General features: G+C 36.7%; 1 protein-coding gene across 1 annotated transcript in view; it reads right to left on the bottom strand.

Moving 5' to 3' along the window:
- PPFIA2 (PTPRF interacting protein alpha 2) overlaps positions 1–23887 on the bottom strand; it is a 464313-nt gene extending 440426 nt beyond the window's left edge. Inside the window, exons 1-2 of the mRNA XM_047788357.1 lie at positions 23741–23887; positions 19306–19556 (exon numbers count right to left, since the gene is read on the bottom strand). Of these exons, the coding sequence (XP_047644313.1) occupies positions 19306–19554 (249 nt within the window). The 5' untranslated portion in view covers positions 19555–19556; positions 23741–23887. The remainder of the gene's footprint in view (positions 1–19305; positions 19557–23740) is intronic.
- Positions 23888–24129: the final 242 nt, after the last annotated feature.

Genomic DNA, 24129 nt, shown 5'->3' with positions numbered 1-24129 from the left:
TCATTTTTCCTTCACATTCTTAGAAAGCTATTTCACATCTTTTCTTCTATCCCAAACATGTCCCCCATATTTAGTCTCAACTGATGCTCTTGCTCCTTATTGCACTAAGAAAATCGAAGCAACCAGCAGAGAACTTTCACAGACACTCTGGCCATGTCTGCCCGCCTACTAGCGCCTCTGCTGGCATGCTTGAGTATCTCATTTACTATCACAGGAAATAAATTATGTATTCTCCCTTTACCACTACCTTCCTTCTCAACCTCCTCAAAAGATGGAACTCCAGGAACCCCCCACCTCGACCCTTCATACATCACAAATTTATAGAGGTCATTCCCATCCATATCAACAATATAAAAACATCCTGTTTTTCTATCTGGAAGAAAAAACATTTATTTCTCTTGATTCTCCTTTACCCATCAGCTACCACCTCTTGTTCTCTTCCTATTTATAGCAAAATTTCTTGAAACATACCTTTGTACTTGAAATCTCTAATTCTACTCAATTCATTTTCTCTGAAATTCACTACAACTGGCTTCTGCCCACCCTGATTCATCAGAAATGTGTAGGAAGGTTATAATATGATAGAGAATGTATGGTTGGGAATACCCAAAGTTGAATTAAATAAGGCTTTGCTTCTGAGAAGATTCCATGTAAAACAATCATTAATTACACTTATAAACAATTAAGATAAAAAACAGACACCATCAACTAAAAAATTAAAGAAAAAAAAAGCACAATGGGGTTCTCTGGTGGCTCAGTGGATGAAGGATCTGGCATTGTCAGTGCTATGGTTCTAGTTAGAGCTGTGTCTTAGGGTCAATCCCTAGTACAGAAACTTCTGCATCCTGAGGATGTGGGGAAAAAAAAAAAAACAGTGAAATTGTTACACACTCATACGGTACTCTTTAACAACCCTAAAAGAGTCAACAATCTCTGTAGCATCTGACATCCTGGTACTGCCAACTCTGACTGCAACTGCTACCACTTCCGCTGTCTAATGTCACTGCCACCACTGATACAAAACTGAGTTGAAATTCAGTCTTTGCCTTCAGAAGTCCTGCTCTGGATACTTGATGGCCCAAGGCTGGCAGCCCCCCAAAAATGCTGTCTTCTCTTTCATTCTCCTGTTATTTGAACCCTGCAGTTAAAAGAACACAATCTCTGGTCTGTCTGGGAGAACTAAGACTGGAACTAGAACTTTTCAGTATGTCTGTGTTTCTCTATGTGACAGCGTGAAATACTTAAATATGAAAGCTCAGTCCTTTTTGCTGATTTTTCTTGGCTATGGACGTGAATCTCATTAACTCTTCATATGGAGAATCTGCAGCACAGAGAGGTTGGATATGTTGGTATAACTTGAAATCTAAACTTCAGATTTCACAGGCAGTGTGTTTCCTTTGTATATCAAGGTCTAGACTCTGTAGAGCCTGCTGTTTGAAGCGTCACAAAAAGGCTTTATTTTGCTAGTATCTTAGAGAAACAAAACAAAACAAAACACCTTTATCTTTCCTTTTAAGACATGTCGGTTAACTAAAAGATACATAAGTTTGAAATACTACCAAAAGTCGTACATCAGTATATGAGCATACCAAGGTAGACAGATGGTCAGTGTGAGTTCAGAAATGAGACATTCTTAGATAGAATTGGAACTCTGCCATAAACTACCTTTGCAACCTGAGGAAGTTTTATTAATTCTCTTTCATGTCAGTTTCCTCACTTGGGAAAAGGAATAATAATAGTACCTATAGTCCACAGAAGAGTGGTTCACATTGATTGTTACACATGTAAAGTCCTTAGAACTGGGTTGGAATCACAAGCTCTCCAACGGGAGCTATCATTTCTGTTTCTCATTCTAGTCACTACTCTGAGGAGTTAGGGTGCAGGAATGCATGAAGAGCAAATTCTAGAATATTTTAGAAAATATGGTGAAAAGTGAAAGTTAATTACAGAGACTATGTCACAACCTGACATGAGGAATATAAGTAAAAATAACATGGAATTTGATCATATAACCAGTCAATAGACTACTGTATATGTAAGAATTTGGAAAATAGTCCACCACTCAAATACCTTTCCTGGAAAGTTTACTTATGGTTACATTCTATCTGGCCAAAAGATGAAATAAAAGGTTAAAAATATAAAATTGATCAATGACATATACAGAAACGATGCAAACATTCAAGTATATTAAACCTAGTGGCATTTAAATAGCTGCTGAACACAAAATTGCACAACTCTGCATGCAAGTATGGACAACATGTGTTGGAGTAAAGTATTGCATAAAAGTTTCAAATAATAAGTATGAATTTATGTTAACACAAATGGGGAAGTGGAGTGTGAGAAAAGAATAAGAATGGACATTCAATCCTTCCTTTTCATAGGCTGTGAGAAAAATGATATAATTACTCTCCTAATTTTGCTAAATAAAGAAATAGGTGATTTTTTTTTCAAAGAAAAACAGGATCAACTAATTTAATTACAAATAATTTGTATTTCTTACATACACCGCAGAGTAAAGCAAAGAAATAAGCAAAGTAAAATAAACCTCCATCCTTTGTGTTCCCTTAATACTAGTCACCTGCCTTTTTATAACATACACATTTTATTATAACATTTTGAGTAGGGATTTGGTGTCTTCTGATAGTATGTAAAATCAAGATCAAGACTTGCCCTAGAAAAATCATGACCTCATGTTACCAGTGTTGTGTTTGTTCGTTTGCTTGAGGGTGCATACAGCACTCAAATCTGAGGATACATCTGTGGTGAAAATGGTAGACCCTCCCAGTTTGAGTCTCTTGAAGCCCAGGTGAACCTCTTCAAACATCTAACAATTGTTAACCACAGGTAAAACCAAGCTCAGCACTGTGCTAGTAGTTTGGGAAGATACGGAGATATAAGGTAAAATCTCTATATTCTCAGAGATTATGTTGCATTTGGAAGGGAAAAAAAACACAAGAAATAACACTGAGCAAGACAGCATTGATAAGTTCAGACCAGTATTTTAAGTTATGAGGCAGGCAGTGAAATACTCTGAGAGGCAGTCTTGAGAGTAGATTTTGAGGTACAGTAAGATCAATCATTTATTTTCCAGGTTAGTGTTTTCCGAATGTAATTATCGGATTATCTGAGGTGATTATTAAAAATATGAAATTGGAGTATCTAGAGGCGGTGATGGCGTTGTCAGCAAGCCCTGTGATTCTTATTTTCCCGCCAAGTTTGTGAAAACTCCCCTCCACGACCGAGTGCCACGGAAAGGCATTTTTCTGACCTCTTCATGGAGAAGTAATTTAAACACCGTGGAATTCATCCGCTTCAAGGGTACAGTGCCATGATTTGAATAAACCGGATGGAATTACATGATCACGACCACAACACAATTTTGGAATATTTCTGTTACCCCAGTAAGATCCCCTAGTGCTCACTTGCAGCCACATCATGTTTTCCCATCCATCCTAGGAAACCATTAATATCTATAACTTGGCCTTTTCTAGATGACGTACATGGAATCATACTCTAGGTGATCATTCGTGACTGGCTGGTTTCCCTTAGTGTGATGCTTCTTAGTTTCATGTATGCTGTAGGATCAGTAGCGTGTTATTAGTATTGCTGAATAGCATTTCATGACATGGATATATAATATTTTGTTCATATATTTGCCAGTTGAGGGACACTTTTGCTACTTCCTTCTTTGACTCTTATGAATATTGCTGTTATGAACATTTGTAAACAGGCTATATGTGAACATATGTTTTCATTTCTCTTGGGTAAATTTCTAAGAGTGGAATTTATGTTGAGCTTTTTTAGGAAGCTTCAAAAAATGTTTTAGACAGCAGTCGTACCATGTAAGATGCCCTTTGGCAATTGATGGGAGTTCTAGGTTCTCTACAACACCGCTGACATTTAGTATTGGCTATCTTTTTTATTATAATAGTCTCACAGGTGTGAAGTGTAATCTCATTCTGGTTTCAGTTTGGAATTCTTAATGATTAAAGGTATTGAGTATATTTACATGTTCTTATTAATATCCAATTATCAACACTGGTGAAGCATCTATTCAAATTGCTCACTTTTTTCATGTTCTAACATGCTAATTTTTTCAAAATTTACCGAGATATAATGAACATAACATTGCATAGGTTTAAGGTATACAGCATGATGACTTGATACACTTAAACATCTCAAAGTGATTACCTTGGTAGGATTAGTTAATACCTCGTCATCTAAAATAATTACCATTTCGTCCTTGTGCTGAGAACGTTTACATACGTTCTATTCTCTCAGCAATTTTCAGATATGTCGTACAGTACTATAAACTACAGTCACCATCTTGTACGTTAGATCCCTGGAAATTATTTGTCTTGTAACTTGAAGTTCATACCATTTGACCAGTATCTCCCCATTCTCCCTCCACATACATCCTACCTTCCCATCCCACCTAGTCCCTGGAAACTACCATTCTACAATCTGTTTCTATGATTTCAGCTTTTTTATATTCCACGTATAAGTGATATCACACTTACTTGTCTTTCTCTATCTTATTTCACTTACCATAATGCCCTCAAGGTCCATCCACATTGTTGCAAATGACAGGATTTCCTCATTTTTCATAATTGATAATATTCTTTTAGATAGATAGACAAATAGAAAGATAGAGATATAGATATCTATATCTACGTATCTCATCTTTTTTTTTTTTTTTTTGGCTGCACCCACAGCATGCAGAAGTTCCCAGACCAGAGATTGAATCTGTACCACAACAGCAACCCAAACCACAGCAGTAACGATGCCAGATCCTTAACCTGCTGAGCCACCGGGGAATTCCTGTCACATCTTCTTTATCCATTCATCTGCTTACAGACACTTAGGTTATTTCTATGTCTTGGCTATTGTAAATAATGCTGCAGTGAACATGAGAGCAAGGATATCTAAGATCCTTATTTTATCTCCTTTGGATATATACCCAGAAGTGGATTATTGGATTATATATATGGTAGCTCTATTTTTACTTTTTTGAGGACCTGTCATACTCTTTTCCATAGTGACTGTACCAATTTTGTTAATGCTGCAACTTGGCCACTGAAAAACTGGACTTCCACAGAGGCTGTCTCTATTGTTGGTGATTGTCTACGACAGTGTTCTCCAGGGGCACCTGGACCACAGAGAAGAGGGGCTGGAGACAGTTTGTGGGCGACTGCCAGGCCCACAGTGGGAACCAGGATCTACATGCCTTTTTGCCCATGCACAGTGGGTGAGACTCCCCCCAGGTCTCTTGGCGTATGGTGCTGGATCCCACAGCTTCCACAAAGGCACTATAACCCATGAATGGATGCCAGATTGTTGTTTTTAGGGTCAGGGACTATTGTTAGGCCATGTCGTTGATATCACCTTCTGTATACGTATATACACATAGCTTTTTAGGGCTGCACCTGTGACATATAGAGGTTCCCAGGCTAGGAGTCGAATTGGAGCTGCATCTGCCAGCCCACACCACAGCCACAGCCATGCAGGATCCGAGCCACATCTGTGACCTACACCACAGATCTTGGAAACATGGGATCCTTAACCCACTGAGCAAGGCCAGGGATCGAACTTGCATCCTCATTGATACTAGCCAGGTTCATAACTGCTGAGCCACAATGGGCACTCTCCATGTAGAAATATTTTAGTGATATTCGTATTGAACTACAAGAGTTCTTATTATGCTCTGAACACAGAAAATTTATTTGGGAATATTTTCTCCTATTTGTCTTTTCCTTTTCATTTTCTTAATGGTGCCTTATAAAGTATACATATGAATGTTTTGATGAAGTCCAATTTGTCAATTTTTATGGATTATATTTTTAGTACTGTGTATCTTTGCCTAATTCAAGGTCTCAAAGATTTTCTCCTATTTTTCAACTTCTAAAATGTGTACTATTTTGTTCTTACATTTAAGTCTCTGGGCCATTTTGAGTTAATTGTTGTGTATGGCATGAGGTCAGGATGCAAATTACTATTTTATGGGACTATTCAATTATCTCAATCTTTTGTTGGAAAGATATATTTTCCCTATTAAAATGTCTTGGTATATTTGTTAAAAGTCAACTGATCATAAATATAAGAGTTTGTTTTGTACTATCACTTGTCTCCCATTGTTCTATCCTTATGTCTACACTTCATCTTGAGGATGTTTATCCTTAAGCGATCTAGATGACAGCACTTTTAGCACAAAATCCATTTGTGTGTATGTGTTATCTTAATTTTGAGTCTTCCAAAACATGGACGTGGAATGTCTCTCCATCTGTTTAGATCCTCTTTAATTTTTCTTAGCAACATTTTATAAATTTTCAGTACACTTTTTCAGTTTCAACAGATAAAAATCCATGTATCTTGGTAAACATATTCTCAATTATTTTATTACTGTTGATGGTATTGTGGATATAATTGTTTACTTTTTATTGCTTTTTGATACTATATAGAAACATAATCACGGTTTGTATATACATCTTTCTGAGTGACCTTGTCAAACTAGTTTATTGATTCTAGTAGTTTTAGAATTTTGTTCATTTTTTCTTTCTTTTTTGTGGACATGTGTGCATTTCGAAAGGGAATAGCATAGTCATATTTGCATTTTAAATAGTTGATTTTGCAGCTGTGATAAGGACATATTTGAAGGAGGAAATGCTGAAAAAAAGATTATTTTTCAACACTGTTGGAACAGTTACTGACATCCAGAATCCTAGTAGGAATATGTAACAGGTGAGGGGTACATCAGAAAATGAATCAAGAAAGATCATTGCTTATTTTTTCATATAACTAGGAATGTTTATTTTAAGAAAGTTGCTATAAGCTATCTTTTCAATTAATTGCATTTATTGAGCTCATTAAATCTCATAGACTTCTGCTTCCAGTAATGGAAGAGTGCAAACTGGATCAGCTTTTATGATAAGAAAAACTACAAATGTGCCATAATTTAAAAAAAAAAAATTATATCACTTATGACCTAATGCAACAAGAAAGACAGTAATGAATTGAGGAGTTCTCATTATGGCTCAGTGGGTTATGAACCCAGCTGGTATCCATGAGGATGCAGGTTTGATCCCTGGCCTTGCTCAGTGGGTTGAAGATCTGGCGTGGCTGTGGCTGTGGTATAGGCGAGCAGCTGCAGCTCTAATTCAACCCATAGCCTGAGAACCTCCATATGTTGCAGGTGCAGCCCTAAAATAAAGCAAAAAGCAAAAAATAAAAATAAAAATTGAGTTTGGGATCAGGGGAAATTCAGGTCTTAGGCTTTTCGATTTGCTTTTTCCCTAATTTTCGAGGGTCTGGCTCAGCACATTTGACAGCTTCATGGGACTAGAGGGACAGGGATTGGAGTCAATTCCTGACAAAATGGAGTGGCCCTGGTGAACCCAAGTTGAGACTCTGAAGGACTGTACTCCAGAAGGAATAACCCCTGGATGATGGATCTTCCTTGAAATTATTTGCATGGAGGTGACCATTTAGAGCAAGATAATATAATCCTAGGACTAAAACAACTTCCATTGACAATTTTACAACTAAAATGATTGACACATAGTCAAAAATAACCACGTACATGAGATGATAGGACAGTGAGCATGAACGATAACAGAAATAGAAAACAGCAGAAATAGACCTAGAAGTTGCAGATACTGACATTGTCAAAATATAAGCTAACTCTGCTTCCAGTGTTGAGGTGATAAACAAGACTGTAAGTTTTAAAAGGAAATCAGAAATTAAAAAACAAAACAAAGGGAAATTGTAGAATTGGAAAGAACAATAAATACTACAAAGAGCCAAGTAAATGAGCTGAACAACAAACTAGATACAGCAGAGAAAAACAGTGAATCAAAAGGAGGCATAAATAAGATTTCTAATGAATCATAAAGAGATAAAGGCATTGAAAATGCAGAAAGGGTATATGAGCCATATAATATAAAGTGTTGAGAATAAGCATAGGAGAAGTAGAATTCCAGAATGAAAAGAAAACCAAATGTGACAGTAGCAATATTTTTGTAGTGAATAAAAATTTTCCCAAAGTAATGAAAGGCATTGTTATAATGTTGATAATCCCATGAACACAAAACAGGAAAAATAAAAAGAAATACATTTGAAGCACATCACAGTAAAACTTCTCAAGAAAATTCTTTGGAGCAGCCAAAAAGGAGGAATGAAAAGGTAAAACTGACCCTCCAAGAGACACCAATTAAATTGCTGACTACCTTTGCAATAGCCACAATGAAGTTCACAATAAAAGGATAGTTTAAGCGTGCCAAAAGAAAATACCACTAACCTAAAATTCCATATCAAGTGGAAACATCCCTTAGGAAGAGAGGTGAAATAAACTCATTTTCAGAAAGTCCTAAGCTGAGAAATTACTTATCTTTAGATCTACGCTAAAGGAAATATTGAAGGCTCTTCATCAGGTGGAATAGAAATGACCTCAAAAGAGAGATTTGAGATCCAGAAAAGTAACACAAGTGGTAATTGTACAAATAAATCCAAAGGAATATTGCTTGTAGACAACTACAAAATATTATCTTCACATCATACATGTGGAAATATAAGGCAGGAAAAGTACATGTTAACGTTACACTTCAGTATGCAAAGATGGACATTGCAAATTTGTAGATTAACTGTAAGAGGGTAGCAAAAGAGTATAAAACTGCCAGACTAATAGAGGGGGAAAACTTACTAAAAACATATTCAATCAATGCAAAAAGAGATATGAAATATTAATAACAGGAATGCAAAACATACAGAGAAAATAAAAATCCCTTAGTAAGATAGTAGATTAACTACAAATACACAAGAAGTTACAGTACATATAAAGAGACCAAATAATTAAGAGAAAGACTTAGAGACTGCATAAAAATAAAATCCAGAAACTATTTACTATTCATGAGTGGTACATATACAGACACAGACACACTGAAAGCAAAAGGATAGGAAAAGGTACACAGTGCAAACACTAACAAAAAGAAATCTTCTGTATCATACTCCTAAGATCAGAGACAGTAGAATTTATGAGAAAATGCCTGTCTAGGACACCTCGTGTTGACATAAGGTTGATCTGGCTCTGAAGAGATAACAGTGATACAGCTGAATGAAACTAATAACAGACTCAAAACATATGCAAAAAAATAATAGAATTGTAAACAGAAATCAGAAATCTATAATCATAATGGACTCATTAAAACTTGTGATTATACTAACACAGAACTGTAGACTTGGAACTGTAAAATGAAGTTACATTGTTAGAAGCAAAGTTAAATTTACTTAACAATGTTACTTAAAGAACGTGAGTTGAGGGGTCAGACCCTTTCTACTAAAAACATAGTAATGAAAAAGTTTCTTTTAACTCTAGCAATGTAAACTGCAGTGTAAAAATGGAGTATTTTGTAGAGATTGAATATATTTCATAGGACCACATTCTGATGACAGTATATCAGACGATAAAACATTTTAAATGACATTTTTAATAAGAATTATTAAATAATGTTTCCCATATACAAAATTAACATAGAAAATAACCTCGCTATTAACTCAGAATTCATTGATCATTAGATAAGATCATAATGAAAAGCTTTCAAATTAATAACCAGTATTTTTTTTAATGTAGTCAATTAAAAATCTGCTCTAAGTCCCCAGAACATGTGTACTTTCTAAACTCTTAGAGGAATAGATAAAATTTTGAGCCAAAATATTACATATCTTAAATAAAGCAGATTACCCTAAAAGTGGACATAAAAAGAATCTTAGGTAAATGTAATCTAGAGAAATTAGTTTACTGTAAAGCAATGTCATGTCAATTTCTACTATCCATTTTTGAACAATTTCCCCTACCATCACAATTAACAGGGACTTGCAAGCAAAGGCACACTTCAAAGCAGATGTTCTTTTTTGCCAAATACACTATGAATAACTTTCAATTCATATACCTGCTTTTGAAAGCAACCTGAGATCTTTTGATGGGAGGAGGGGATAAAGGCCAAGAGAGAGAGATTTACTTTGTTTCTGTAGCACCCCTTCCAAGTTCCAATGTAAGAGACCTCACTTTATGAGAGGCAAAAAAGATTTTAAAATTTGGCAAGGGGAGAAATGTATCCTAATTCAAGGACCAAGAAAGAAATAGCTATCATTCAGAACCTCACTCAATAACTTCTGTCATGTTTGGGGGAAATTAGTAGACTTTTGTGTAAAAAAAAAAATCATTAGAACCACAAATAAAACTTGGATTACAATGCAAAGAATAATTTAAAATTCAAGTCCTACGTACCTTTGGCCTGCTAATCTTCATTAAGATTAAATCACATAATCTTTATGACTGTTAAATCCTCAGACAAGGAAATACTAAAAGCTTGCTAAGGGCCATGCAACATAAGCTAATACAGAGCTACTATTTTTGTAAAGTAATTAAATTGCAGAGATCAATACGAAGATGCATGATATAATTAGCAAGGGTGTGATAGTAATGTTTTAAAAGAATTCCACAACTGTAGTTCTAAACTTATCTCTTCTCTCAAACTAGAATGTTTTTATGGTTGCTGCTTAGCTGTGAGCCATAAGGTTCTAAAAGGAAATATCCAGGAAAAGTAAATAGTGAATTTCTTTGTTTCTTTTCTTTACTGCATCTATTGACTCCAGATGACCTCTTCAGAAATTAACAAAAACAAATGAATCTTGTTCATGCTAATATTAATTATACCAAAGTAGACTATAAATTTAGCAGAAAATCGAGGTTAGAAATTGATCTTGAGAATATTGGGCTTTTTAAAATTAAAAAAAAAAATTTTTTTAGGGGTCACACCTGTGCCATATGGAAATTCCCAGGCTAGGGGTCCAATTGGAGCAGCAGCTGCCGGCCTAAACCACAGCCACAGCCACATGGGATCTGAGCCGCATCTGCAACCTACACCATAGCTCATGGCAACACTGCGATCCTTAACCCACTAAGTGGCACCAGGGATTGAACCCACATCATCAATGGATACTATTCGGGTTTGCAACCCACTGAGCCACAATGGGAACTCTGGGACTCTTTCTTTCTTCATATCCTTTTTGAGAGAATGAGAGAGAGCAAAAAGAAACAAAGAAACAAACAAAGTGCTTCAAAAATAAAAACTAGCCTAAAGCTTCTGCTTTGCCTTTGATTTTCCATAAAATGAAAGTCGGGTATGGACAGCAGATAGTGACAGGAACAGTCTAACACCGCGAAAGCGTTTATACCATCTCTTCTATGAAAGCTGGCTTAATTTCGGAAATGAACTCTTTAGTAAAAGAACATGAAAAATGCGAAAATAAATGGAACCTGAAGTCAAAAGACCTTGGATTAATGTCCCTTTTGCATATTTTCAAAGCGAGTCATTTACATTCTGATCTTCAGTGCTCTCATTTTGAAAATATTCAAAATGCCACCACTCCTGGATATTAAACCCTTCATTCTGGAAGGGGCTTTAAGGTATACCAGCCACATGTACATACTATGATTTTAATATTATTAAAAACTTTAGCCATAACGCTTTACAAATTGTATTAGTCCTCTTATCAAGGTATTTGTTGTCAGAGTTCCCACTGTGATACAGCAGGTTAAGCATCTGGCATTGTCTCTGCAGCTGTTCAGGTCACCGCTGAGGCATGGGTTCGATCCCTGGCCCAGCACAGTGGGATTAAAAATCTGGCATTGCCACAGCCTGTTGCAGCGGCAGCTCAGTTTCAATCCCTGGCCCAGGAACTTCCATATGCTGCGGGTGCAGAAAAAAAAACAAAAAAGTATTTGCTGTCTAATACGTTTATGACTATATATGACCTGCCAAATAAGCACAGTATATAGAGAATGTGTTCAGAATGCAAAGAAATAATTTTGGGGGAGTGCCCGTCATGAATCTGACTAGGAACCAAGAGGTTGAGGGTTCAATCCCTGGCCTTGCTCAATGGGTTAAGGATCCAGCATTGCCCTGAGCTGTGGTGAAGGTCACAGACATGGCTCAGATTCCGCATGGCTCTGGCTGTGGTGTAGGCCGGCAGCTGCAGCTCTGACCTGACCCCTAGCCTGGGAGCCTCAGTATGCTGTGGGAGCAGGTCTAGAAAAGGCAAAAAGACAAAAAAAAAAGACAGAAAGAAAGCAAAGGAATAATTTTTGACTTTATTTTATTATTTAGTATTTTTGAAGAACTCAATGCCAGATACTGTTGTAGGCAGAAAACACAGCTGTGAACCATTAAAAAAGAATTGCCTGGCTTCATAGAATGGAATTTAGCAGAAAGAGAAGGAGATAATAAACAAGACAAAGAAATAAAATATGCAGGGTATTGGATGGTTGGTTATAAGGGCTCTGGAGTAAAAGCGGAAAAGAAGGACTGGGAGTATTAAGGAGGCCTATTATCATTTTAAATAAGGTGCTCAGGCAGGGCCTTCCTGGGAAGGTGATATCTGAGTATGCCCGAAATGAGAGCACAAGCCACGTGGTGTTATGGGGGACAGCGTTCCCAGACCTCGGGAATAGCTAAGGCAACGTCCCCAAGGCAGTTGAATGTCTGCCATGTTGAACAGGAGAACATCAGGAATAGAGTGAGTGAGCTGGAAAATAGCAGGAAATCAAGATATCAGGAGGTATCAGAGAGAGAGTGGAGGGGGCAGACGTTAGGCCTCTGAGTCAGTTTAAAGATCTGGGCTTTTACTTTGAGGTGGAGAAGCCATATCAGAGATGTGAGCAAATGTGAAACAAAATCTGGCTTACCATTTCTTTCATAATCAGGATCTCTCTTGCTGTTCTTTTTGTAATAGACTAATAAGGTACAAGAACGCAAGCCAGTCAGCCAGTTAGGAAAATCCTGATCTCCTTGGAAAAGATGGTAATTCTTACTCTTAAGATGCACTTGCAGAGGTGATTATAGATAGACTTTGAAGATAGTACTGAGAGGCTTAACTGCTAAACTGCACACAGAATGTGAAAGAAGTAAGACACCGAGGTTTTCCTCCTAAGCCAGCATAAGATTGACACTGCTATTAATTGAGATGCAGGAAGGTAAATGAAGATCTTGAGCTCAGTTTTGACATGTTAAATTTCTGCATTTGACAATATGATTCTGAAGGTCAGATGAAAGGTCTAGATTAGAAATGCAAATTCCAGTGTCATCAACATTTAGATGGTCCTTAAAGCCAGAACATGGAGATCATTAGTGGCGGAGTCAGTAGTGATAGAAAGAGAAAAGACACAGGTATGGAGCCCTGGAGTAATCAAGTATTAATAAGTCAGGAGGTAGGAGGCAAACCTGGCAAGTGAGCTGTCCTAGAGACAAGTGAAAAAGGTACAGGAAAGGAAAGATGCCTGTATCTAACGATGAACAGGAATGGAGACTGAGAATGGACCATGGCGTTTAGCAACACGGAGGCTTTTGATCATGTTCGCAAGAGCAGCTTAGATGAAGCTGATGTGGTGCATGCCTGAGTAGTTGTGGCTTCAAGAGAAATGAGAGGAGAGACTTTAGAGTAAGTGCAGGAAAAACATTTTTAAACTTTGGCTGCAAACAGAGAGAGAAATGGGATGGGAGCTTGGTAGGGCAAGGTTGTTAATGCCGTTTTTCATTGGGAGAAATATAAGAGCGTTTAATGCTGCTGGTTATGATACATTAGAGACGGAAACATTGCTGATCTGGGAAAAGAGGGAAAGCGTTTTGTCTTGGAAGAGTTGAGACCTAGAATGCAAGAGGGACTGGCCTATTCCAGCAAAATGGATAGCTCATCGCAGTAGAGGATAAAAGGCAAAGAAATAATTAGAAACACTAGTTCCAAACAACTTACACATAAGTATAATATTCAGTGGATTACAGGCATTATATTCTTATTCCCAGAAACCATAACGTTCATAAATATTAGCTATGAATATCATTCATTTCATATTTATTATTTTTAAAATGTGGCTAGATGAATCACTCACAGGAAAAAAAATGGGAGAAAAAAGTCAAAAATATGTAGAAATGAAGACAGCGTGGTCATAAAATTTAAGAGTAAAATGTTTTGTTTTTTTTTCGGAAGGTTTCTTTGAGACTGGAGTTAGTGTCAAATTTTACAGTCAGTTTTAGTAAAACAGACCTACTGCATTCATCAGTTGATTACTTGTGATGTAACTTTTAACAAGGTGTTAAAGGAAGAGCCCAATTGCAGTTGCTCAAAAAGTGAATAGAAGATGAAGAAATTGAGACAGTACAAACAGACAAGTTGGGAAATAAGGGAAAAGAAATGATAAAAAATTGGTAGGTAAGTGGAAATGCAACAAAAGCGACTCTTTTGTTGGTACAGTACATGCTATCATTGCTGTCACTTTTAAGGAATAAATTTGAATATGTTACCAAAAAGCCGGTTGAGAGGGAGAAAGAGAGAGTAACTGAAGATACAAGAGACAGAAAAACAAATAGTCAAAGGAGGAAGACGAACAGGATGGGGGAGGGATCAAGGATCTGGAGGGAAGTACTAGTCTTAGATAAGAAATGCAATGCTTAGGATTGGAGAATAGGAGTAAATAAAGATAAGTACATATTAAATAAGTATATGGGGATATCTGGGGAGAGAATGAGTATTGGAGGGATTGGTTATGGAGAATTAAGGAGATGGGAACTTCAAGATAAAATAGCTAATATCATATCTTGACACAGAGATGCCCAAGAGTGTGAAGAATGAAAGAGAATCACTAGATTTTCAAAACATGTATCCACAGGAGAATAGTGATGATAGAAGCCCAACTTTAAGGTTAAAAAAGAAAAGACATATAAAGACGAACAGAGGGATGTAAATAAGAGGCAGTAAAGGCTACAGGTGAATACCATTTCATGAGACTGGGGGAAAATAATGGGAAGAAAGAAAAACACTAAGAAAAGAATAACTAGAATAAGAGATAGCAAAAGAGGCAGCATCTTTCGCTTTGACAAGAGCAAGGGATAAAACCCTGGTTGTGTGTGTGGTGTAGTGGCACTAGGTTTCATTGAAAAGGAAGAAGCTCAATCCAGATGTTACCTTCTCAGCACAACGGGAAGGATATTATTCTAATAATCAAAGGACATGTGAGACTGGCCATTGAGGAAGTGGAGAATTTGGGAAAACCTTTTAAGAGAGTGTAGTTAAAAATTTTTTTTCTAAAGATCAATCAAAGGAATTCCAAAATTTGATGAAGATTGTAGAGAGTAAGGATTTTTAGTGCTTTCAATTTGTGTTAGTGTTCATTACTGCCCAGTAAAATTGTGCAGTTGAGGTTGGCTAAGGATAATGATGATATCCATGGTAAGATAACATCATCAGTAGTTGCATTAAACACTTACTGCGCATGTACTATCCGGGAGTTGATCATTTGACATGTTCTAGCTCCTTTATTTCTCAAAATGATCCTATGAGGCAGGTTCTATCATTATTTGAACTAACTACTTTGACCAAGGTTATTAAGCCAGTAGCAAGCCAAAAAGATACCCAGGTAGAATGCCTCTAGAATAAAAGTGACTTATGCTACTCTCTGTTCATGAAAAAGATGAGCCGACATTTTATAAAGTTCCGGATTTCTGAAGCCCATACTCCTTCCTTCTTTCAGTCACTCCTAGGGTAGTTATCATGCCCTCCTTCCAATTAAGGAAATAGAGTTTCGGAGAAGTCAATTTACTTCCCAGGAATGACTCAACGTAATGCATGACAGTTTTGCCAGGCAACTGCAAGCAGGACACTATTATTCAAGCACACAATGTGATACGTTTATAAAAATGGAAATGTTAGGACATAGAGCAAAAAGGAAATTGAGAGCCAGGTGCCAAAGAACAGAAAATAAGAGAGATATGTGAAAATCATTTAAGAGATTACAACAGTATGGCACAAAGTGACTGAACTGAGAGATGAGGAAGGAAGCAACAGCCATGAGGACTCTAGGGTCTCTGGTTAAGGAGTTAGGGAGCTTTGGGCAGGGAGTAGGAAGCAGGGGATGCCTGAGTTTAGGACGCTGAGGCTCTGTGGAACAGGAACATGGACTTAGACTTTAGAAACGTAGAACACTGAGTGTGCAGCTTAGACACATCCAGCCTAGAGCTATGAAATGATGTGCAATTATCGGGACTCATTACTAATAGCGACACTTGACCATGTAATAGGAAAGTAGACGATACGGCTACAAAATACTTTTCACGGTTAAAACTTAAAATCCCTGCCGTATTTGTTCATAAACATGATAGCTGAGAAAGTCACTGAAGCAAAGCACTAAATCATCAACAACTAAAAAAATCTTACATACTAATCAAATGGTATGTCAGAAAGTCTGACTCTGTTTTGAATCCTATCCCATGTTTGCTAAAACAAATTTCATTCTTGTGTTATTGTAGCAGTTTTCAATTTTACATGTGTTATTTCTGTCTCAAAACCCACATTTATGGTAGTCATTCTCTCCTTCCAGGTAAATGTCAAACATGATTCCACCAAATAGTGTAGGTACATTGCTCACAAAATATTCTAAATGATTCAAAGATGCCAATTAAAGAAGAATATTCATTCCTATATTACTTGCATAAAATTTATAGACCTGAAGTTATAGATTAAGTTATTCTTGCTTTTATTTTATTTATTTATTTATTTACTTTTTCATTTTAGGGCTGCACGGGTGGCATACGAAGTCCCCAGGCTAGGGGTTGAAGCAGAGCCGCAGCTGCCAGCCTACACCACAGAAACAGCATATTCACAGATACGCCATAGAACCTCCACCTCAGCTCACTACAATGCCAGATCCTTAACCCACTGAGCTGGCCAGGGATTGAACCTGCATCTTCATGTATACTAGTCAGGTTCATTACTGCTGAACCATCACTATCTTTATGGACGTGTCAATTGCCAGGGTCATTAAATATTTCCAATACTGAAATACAAATATATATTGAAAAATGTGTCAAAGTGTTTATAAAAGAGATTGGAACTACATCCATCTAAATGTAGAGGCTCATAGTGTCTAATCTCTAATTCCCAAACTCAAACACTTTGAAAACTGACACTTGAATTTGTAAGTTTGTTACAAATCTGATTGGCACAAAAATCAGATCTGTACTCAGACCTGAACTAACATAAGGCTGTTTATAGTCTTTATAAGTTTCTATGTAGTAGGAATATTCATAGAATTATTCTCAGATATATGAAAGTATATAATTCCAGGGTGCTGCCCAGAATCTGTCTAGAGGAGTGTTCCATAGGATACATTGTATACATACAGAAAATTGGGGGTAACTCTGAACTTTAAAACACAAGAGGTTGGATAAGAGATTGTGCACCAGTGCAATTAAAATTCAAAATTTTTAAATTTTGATGGTATTATAATCTAGATTTTCAAAATTCCTTAATGTTAGATTTAAAATATTTTTCTTCCTGTACTTGTAAGAAGAGATTTATCTACACATTATAGTTATATATGAAAACATTTCCAGTTTTCTCATTTTTCTACCAAATATCTTGTTCTAGTGTATTATTTTGACAACGTCCTTATAGAATAGTCATCCATTTTTTTTTACAGGTACAGAAAAAATTAAAATCATTCTTAGATAAGAAAATAACTATAGGAAGTATACATGTATAGTCCTACACTTAAGACCAAAGAGTCAACTTCCAAGAAGAGTGTGGAGAAAGTTGGGAAAACACAGCATTTATGAAAATCAGTTATAAGCTTCAGTTGACTGCTCTTCTGATGCATAATAAAAGTATGTTGAACTTGCCGCCAAATGTAATACAATCCTCGGTTTCTTAATGTAACATTCTGTCCGGAAAGAGAAATGCCTGCCCCATTCGCTGCTCATCACCAAAGATAATCAATAGAGTGACTGGTCCTAAGACTACACTGTAAAAACAGCATTAACCAACTCAAGTCATCCTAGAGGACGGTAAGCATGACTTTAATCATTCTAGAAATCACCTAATAAAGAACAATTGCAGAGAACGAGATGTCTAGCTTGATATGATAGTAATCTTTTGAAATGAATCCACACATTTGGGGTGATTAAACGAATCAGGGCACCGAGTTAGGGTCATTGGAAATATTACTGCATCTTGACACAAAACAGACTGAAAATGAAGAGAACAGCGACCGGAGTTACCCACATAGGGTCTGGAACTGCCTAATGGGAATGTGACAAGGCATTCCAGGTAATCCTTCCCATTCTGAGAGCCATAAAGATCTCTACATTATACTACAAGTTAAGCGTACGGCTGGGTTTAGAAGTCTATCAATTTGATGATATAATTTTCGATATTTATGAAAAGACATATCCTACAAGACATAATTTCAGGAGGAGGAGTCAAATCTTCAACATTTGCTGTATTGAATTTTAAGTAGAGGGCCAATCAAATTTGCATTTAAAAGAAAAATATAGTTTACTGGGGGGGTGATTATTAAAAATCTCATTCACAGTCCATGCTTTTTTATATGGCTAAAATAAAGACAATAATATATTCTTAAATAAGATAATTGACTCTCATTATTAAGTTTGTATATAAATTAGCTAAAGACCCTTAAGTGTTTTTTCTTCTATGTTTTAAAAAACGATTAAAAATAACATTGTTATTTTTATAGTAACATTACTATATAAATAATATATACATAATACATATAACATGTTATTACACGGTACATATAAAAATAAAAAAATTAAATACTATATAAAATTAAAAATTTTTAAGTTTGGGTATATACAATTTATCTAACATTTGTGAGAATAAAGCTGAACTTTTGCCTGTTTTCTGACTTCCAAAATATTTTTTTAAAGAAACTGGTAGAAACTTTTTTTTTTTTTTCCGGAGAGAGGGTGATACATCTATAAGTTTGAGAGTTTGAGAATTTGAGCAAGTGTTAAGGATTTTTAAAGAAAGACAAAAAATATTGGACAGCGAACTTCCAAAGTACTATCATTTCCAATGACCACAAAACTGCAAATGTAAAATACACATCTTCACATGTCATAATAGTGTTTAAAAAGTAAGAAAGAGAACACTATCGAGTCCCAGGTTCTGATGATTCAAAACCCATCAACAGGTGATTTTCTACCTCCGCCAAAAAGCAGATAAAATTTTCAAGAGAAAGACAAGATAGGAAGTCCTGCTTCCCGTCCCCCACTGGCAGAGTGGCACAATTTTGTTTTCAAGTGAACTAATTCTCTCTTCTTGAAGTTTTCTTCCCAAAATATGAATATAATACATGCTCAGAGCAAAAAGCCATGATTAGAAGGGCAATAAAGCAAAGCTTATTTAAGTCATCCCATTTTCAGTTGCAAAAAGGAGGACAGAAGCTCCCAGGAGGCATACCTGTGGCAAGGCGGCATTGAGCTGCCTCTGCAGGGAGTCTCTGTCGTAGATGACATCCTGCAGCCTTTGCTGGGCGAGGGAGAGGCTTTCTTGCGTCTCCCGAAGGGTGTCTAGAAGACGATCCCGTTCATCGAGCATGTTCACCATCAGCTGCTCAAAGTGGGAGTCCGAGTCCGAGCCGCTGCTCTGGGACCCCCTCTGGCTCATGGGGGTGTCCTCGTTAATCGTTGGCATCACTTCACACATCATTGCTGAAAGAAAGTCAAGGGGAGGGAAGTCTCCGTCAAGAAATGCCTTCCAGTCATGACCCTCCGTTCACCAGACCCTTGCACCTCATCAGCCCAGTTATTTTCTCCACTACCCACTGTCCCAACTCCAAATACACTAAAAATTGGGACCTCTATAAAATATGATTCACTGACTTCCTTCAACTAACATGCTTTCTTTTTTCATTGCAATCTAGACTTCTACTGACCTACAAAATAGAGTTTGAATTCACCTACTTTTCAAAAGCTTTTTGTCATGATCTACCTAATTCAATTGATATAGTAACATGTTCCACGCTTATTGATTGATCACCTTTCTTTCCCTGCAAGTTTGCAAATCTCTTATAGCTAATACTGCCATCTTAACCATATTCGTTGTTATTTGGTTAGCAGTAAGCACAATGTCTGGCATTTAACAGGTAGGAAGTGAGTGATGCTGTATTACTTAAATAACTGAATGAATTAATGTTCATTCTTTCATTTAGAAAATCCATAAATAATAGAGTATTCATTATGTACAGTAATCATCTCTTTTCTATTTTACCAACAAATTTTTTCATACTAATTTAAAGCCTCTTGACTTTACAACTTTCAATCCTCGTATATAGTCTCTTCCTGAATTCCTGCAGTAGTCCACATGGAGTAGATAAATGATCTGACTGAATTAGACATATGCTTTATGAAATAGACTGAGATGCATAAATTTATTTAGGTTATTATACTACTAATTACACTTAATATTCCTTTGTTTCCTGTGAGCTGCTTTGTCTGGTTTCCATCCAAACAATACAGACTAACACTCTTTCAAATATTCCACAAAACAGATGCCATAAATTACATTAGCTAATGTAGAAACTTCACATGCTAGCTGCTAATCAGAATCAGCCAGTCATAAAATAAATGAACTGTTCAGAATATTTTAATGGTTTATTATTTAAAATAGACAACAGACATTAAGATATAACATTGACCTATTGTGTGGCATTTTAAAAATCAGAAATTATCTCATTTTCTCTTTTCTATCTTATGATTAAAAAAAAAAATCAAATCCATCTCAGTTTCAGTTGTACTAAGGCCAGAAGCTATTAATTAGAGGGCTTGGTTTGTCAGAAGTCTGATGTGGAGAAAGGCTGGTTTGGCTGTTCATCCTGGAGCATTCTATGGTTTTATAATGCAAGGTCAATTCATTTTTCTGCCTACATGTTCCTGTCCTTGGGAAAACTATTTCTGGTGATATTTTCAAATAAAATGTCAAGACTTAACAGTTCAATAGTTAATTACTTTTTATGTTATTCTTCATATAAATCGGGGTATTAAAGAAATTCAATTATCTGTGAATGATTTGGCAGGACCCACTGAAAACTAGGAGAAACTTTTAAAAAGATAAAGGAAAGTTACTTTGTTACTGATGGGCTCTACAAAAAAATTAAGACGAGGTAAATTTTAGGACAATTCAAGATGATGCTTTGAGTTATTGCTCATCATTCACAACACTGGGCTACCTGAAGGCAAGACTTGTTCAATGTCTTATTCACCCTAAAATAAATAGCATACCATGTTTACAGGCTGTATTTACACATACCACACACACACACACACACACACACTCACACACACTCACTCACTCACTCTTGTATTTGCTAATTTTAACCACTTAATGTACAAAAATATACTTTTGTGTTCTTCTCAGATAAAATTATTGAATTTATTCAAACTCAGATAGAAAAAAAAAAGGAAACTCTTTTCTAACTGGTACAAATTTTCTTTACATTAATTAAAAAGAAATTGGAAAACAACAACAAAAAAGTTCCAACACATTTGAATATTTCAAGCAATTAGTTCACATGCCATGCATGAAATCCACACACTGAACAGCTATGTCATTCTGAGAAATCATTATTAGGAGCCAATGTGTTTCATTTTGACATTTAAGGTTAAAACAAAATACTGGGAGAGGAAATGGTAGCAGAGTAACAATCTGAGCCAAAATACTTGCAAGGTTTGAATTTGAGGTTAAACATTTTAAAACTGTATTTGAAATCATATCCTTCCTGAAAGAAAGCTATTGGCCCATTTCTGCTCTGAATTACTTATAACTTTAAATGACAAGGAAAAACATAGCTTCAGTGATTACCTCAGCTACAGTTTTCTTCTAAATATACTACCCTTATTCTAAAAAATGTTTATTGCCACCGTGGGACGTTAGACATTCGCAAACTTTAGGCTCTTAGGTCAGTATAAGAGCTAGTCTTTGACTGAGCTGAAAGATGCTGTGATGAGAAGCAGCTATGGGATTTACAAAGTCTATTAAATCTACACTCAAAAGAATTTGATTCAGTTCTACTCCTGAGGCATGTGAACCAGAACAAGTCTCCAAACTTCATGCCTCCAAACTTCAGTGTTCTCTTCTGTAAAGTAGGAATAATAATGCAAGCATTTTTTTTTTTCTTCAAACAGGCTAACTGTAAGGCTCCATCTAATAGGATACCTGGCTGAGAATACATAGTAAAATTATAAAGGGCTATTACAAATTCATTATTTACCTTTATTAGGAAACGACCAACATTCAGATTTGCTGAAAGAATATTTTACTTTTGTAATTCATTCTGCTTCCATGCCTAAAGGCTTAATTCCAGTGGGTGCTCTAAACGTTTGAAATCCAATTGAAAAGAAGAAATCAAACTATGCAAAAGTTACTTAGGAAATAAGATGAATACATGCTTCTTTTCCTGACAGTCAACTCAAATGAGTAAATCTAAAGTCTTCTCACCGTAATTAGAATGGGAAAATTTGTCCACAAAAAATAAGGCCACTTTCATGAGCTAGCTTAGTTTCTTGCAATAGAACTGAGATTCCGTCTAATACAAATTACAAAATAGTTGTATATTCCTTAAAATATGTATAACTTATTTCAAACGTACATGTTGGGTGTTAAAATCAACGAAATATCTATCTGTATGCAGTGTGAGAGTTAACCACCCTCTTAGAGAATGGATGACATACCTCTAAAGGAACTTACACAGTACAGAAGGCTATGGTCCTTCAACCTCTAGTCTACTTCATCCTCATATACCACTTTTAACTTTTAGACTCACTTTCGATATTAAAAACTGCATTGCATCAAATAATTCCTGAAAAATCAGAAAGGACATGCTCACAGTTTGCTTTGATAATTTGCCTTCCGTCATCCCTTCCCCAAAGTCAACTGACATACGAATTACGTTACACTCCTCTAGATTTTGATGGCCTGTTCATTAAATTACTGAAGGTTTTAAGGTCTAGTTAGAGACCTTGTTTATTTTATTGGGAAAAGAAAAAAAAAAAAATAAACCCAGTTGGAAGAATAAGGGAGAACCAACTCCCTTATTCTTAGCACATAACCTTGACCGTCTTCTAAATCTCTCAGATTTCAAAATAAAAGTTTTGAATGCCCACTTGGAGTCATTACCCTAAGGCTGTCAAGATCCAGTGTGTTTCTTAGCAATACGTGCTGTTCAAACAGAACCTGTCCAGATATGACAGAGCTATATAAGGCTTTTTTTTTTTTTTTTTTGGTCAGTGAATCACTTTATTCAAACAGATCATTAGAATTTAGATCCTGCTAAAGAAAAGATGTATTATCTGTAGTTAGTTTCTTCTACAAAGATTTAGTCTTAAGAACTGACCTATTTCCACCTCACTTAACCCACAAGGAGTCATTTGGTGAGAGAAATCCTAGCCATTGTCTGATTACATTACATGAATATTCCTCCTCCTATTTAACTCTTTGAAGGCCCTGGTCTTCAGGACATATTATCATCATCTCCAAGGGAAGCATTTTGCACTTTCTTTACCCCAGTGCCTTTATGGCGGAAGAGCCACCTCACCCCACAGGGCTGGACAGTTCTCTCTCAGCCACACCCCCACCACCACCCTCAAGAAGTTGACTTCATAATTTCCACACCAAAATAATTCATCCTGCCCAACAGGAGAAAGCCAAGGAGAGAGAAGGTAGAGACAGAGGAGAGGGGAGCGGATGGGGGTAGAAAGCAAAAGGTATGGAACCGTAATTGACAGGGAGGGAATTTGCATCTCATCTTCCCTGGGGGCGGGGTGGGGCCGGGGCGGGGGAGGGGGGGTTAAAAATAAAGCCCATCGGAAACCATGTAACTCAAACGCTGTTTCTGTACCTAATGTCTGTAATTTCGGGGTCTGCTTCTTCAATGGATCAATGACAACCGCAGTCTCCGGCTTGACGAGAGGGGAGGCTCACCCCCAGCGCTCCTGGACCATTTCCCTAGCAACGGGAGGAGAAAGGCAGCTTAGACACCCGCGTGCCCCGGCGTCCTCCCGGAACGTGCCCCTGCTGGGTGGCGTGGCAGCAACTCGGCATCTTCCCGCGGCTCCATCAGCAGCCAAAAGGAGAAGCGTCCATCGGAAAAATGGCATATTACAAATTTTGCTTTGGGAAGCAGAGCCTGGTTCAGACCATTGTCAAAAGGAGGAGGGGGGGAGGCGGCTCTTAAAGCAGCAGCGCCCGATTGCCGGAGCAGCAACGGCGCCCGCGTGCAGCTGGACA

The sequence above is a fragment of the Phacochoerus africanus genome, chromosome 7 (assembly GCF_016906955.1).
Source record: "Phacochoerus africanus isolate WHEZ1 chromosome 7, ROS_Pafr_v1, whole genome shotgun sequence".
NCBI lineage: Eukaryota > Metazoa > Chordata > Mammalia > Artiodactyla > Suidae > Phacochoerus > Phacochoerus africanus.
Note: the sequence above shows the minus strand (reverse complement) of the source record. Positions and strands in the feature narration are given on the sequence as shown.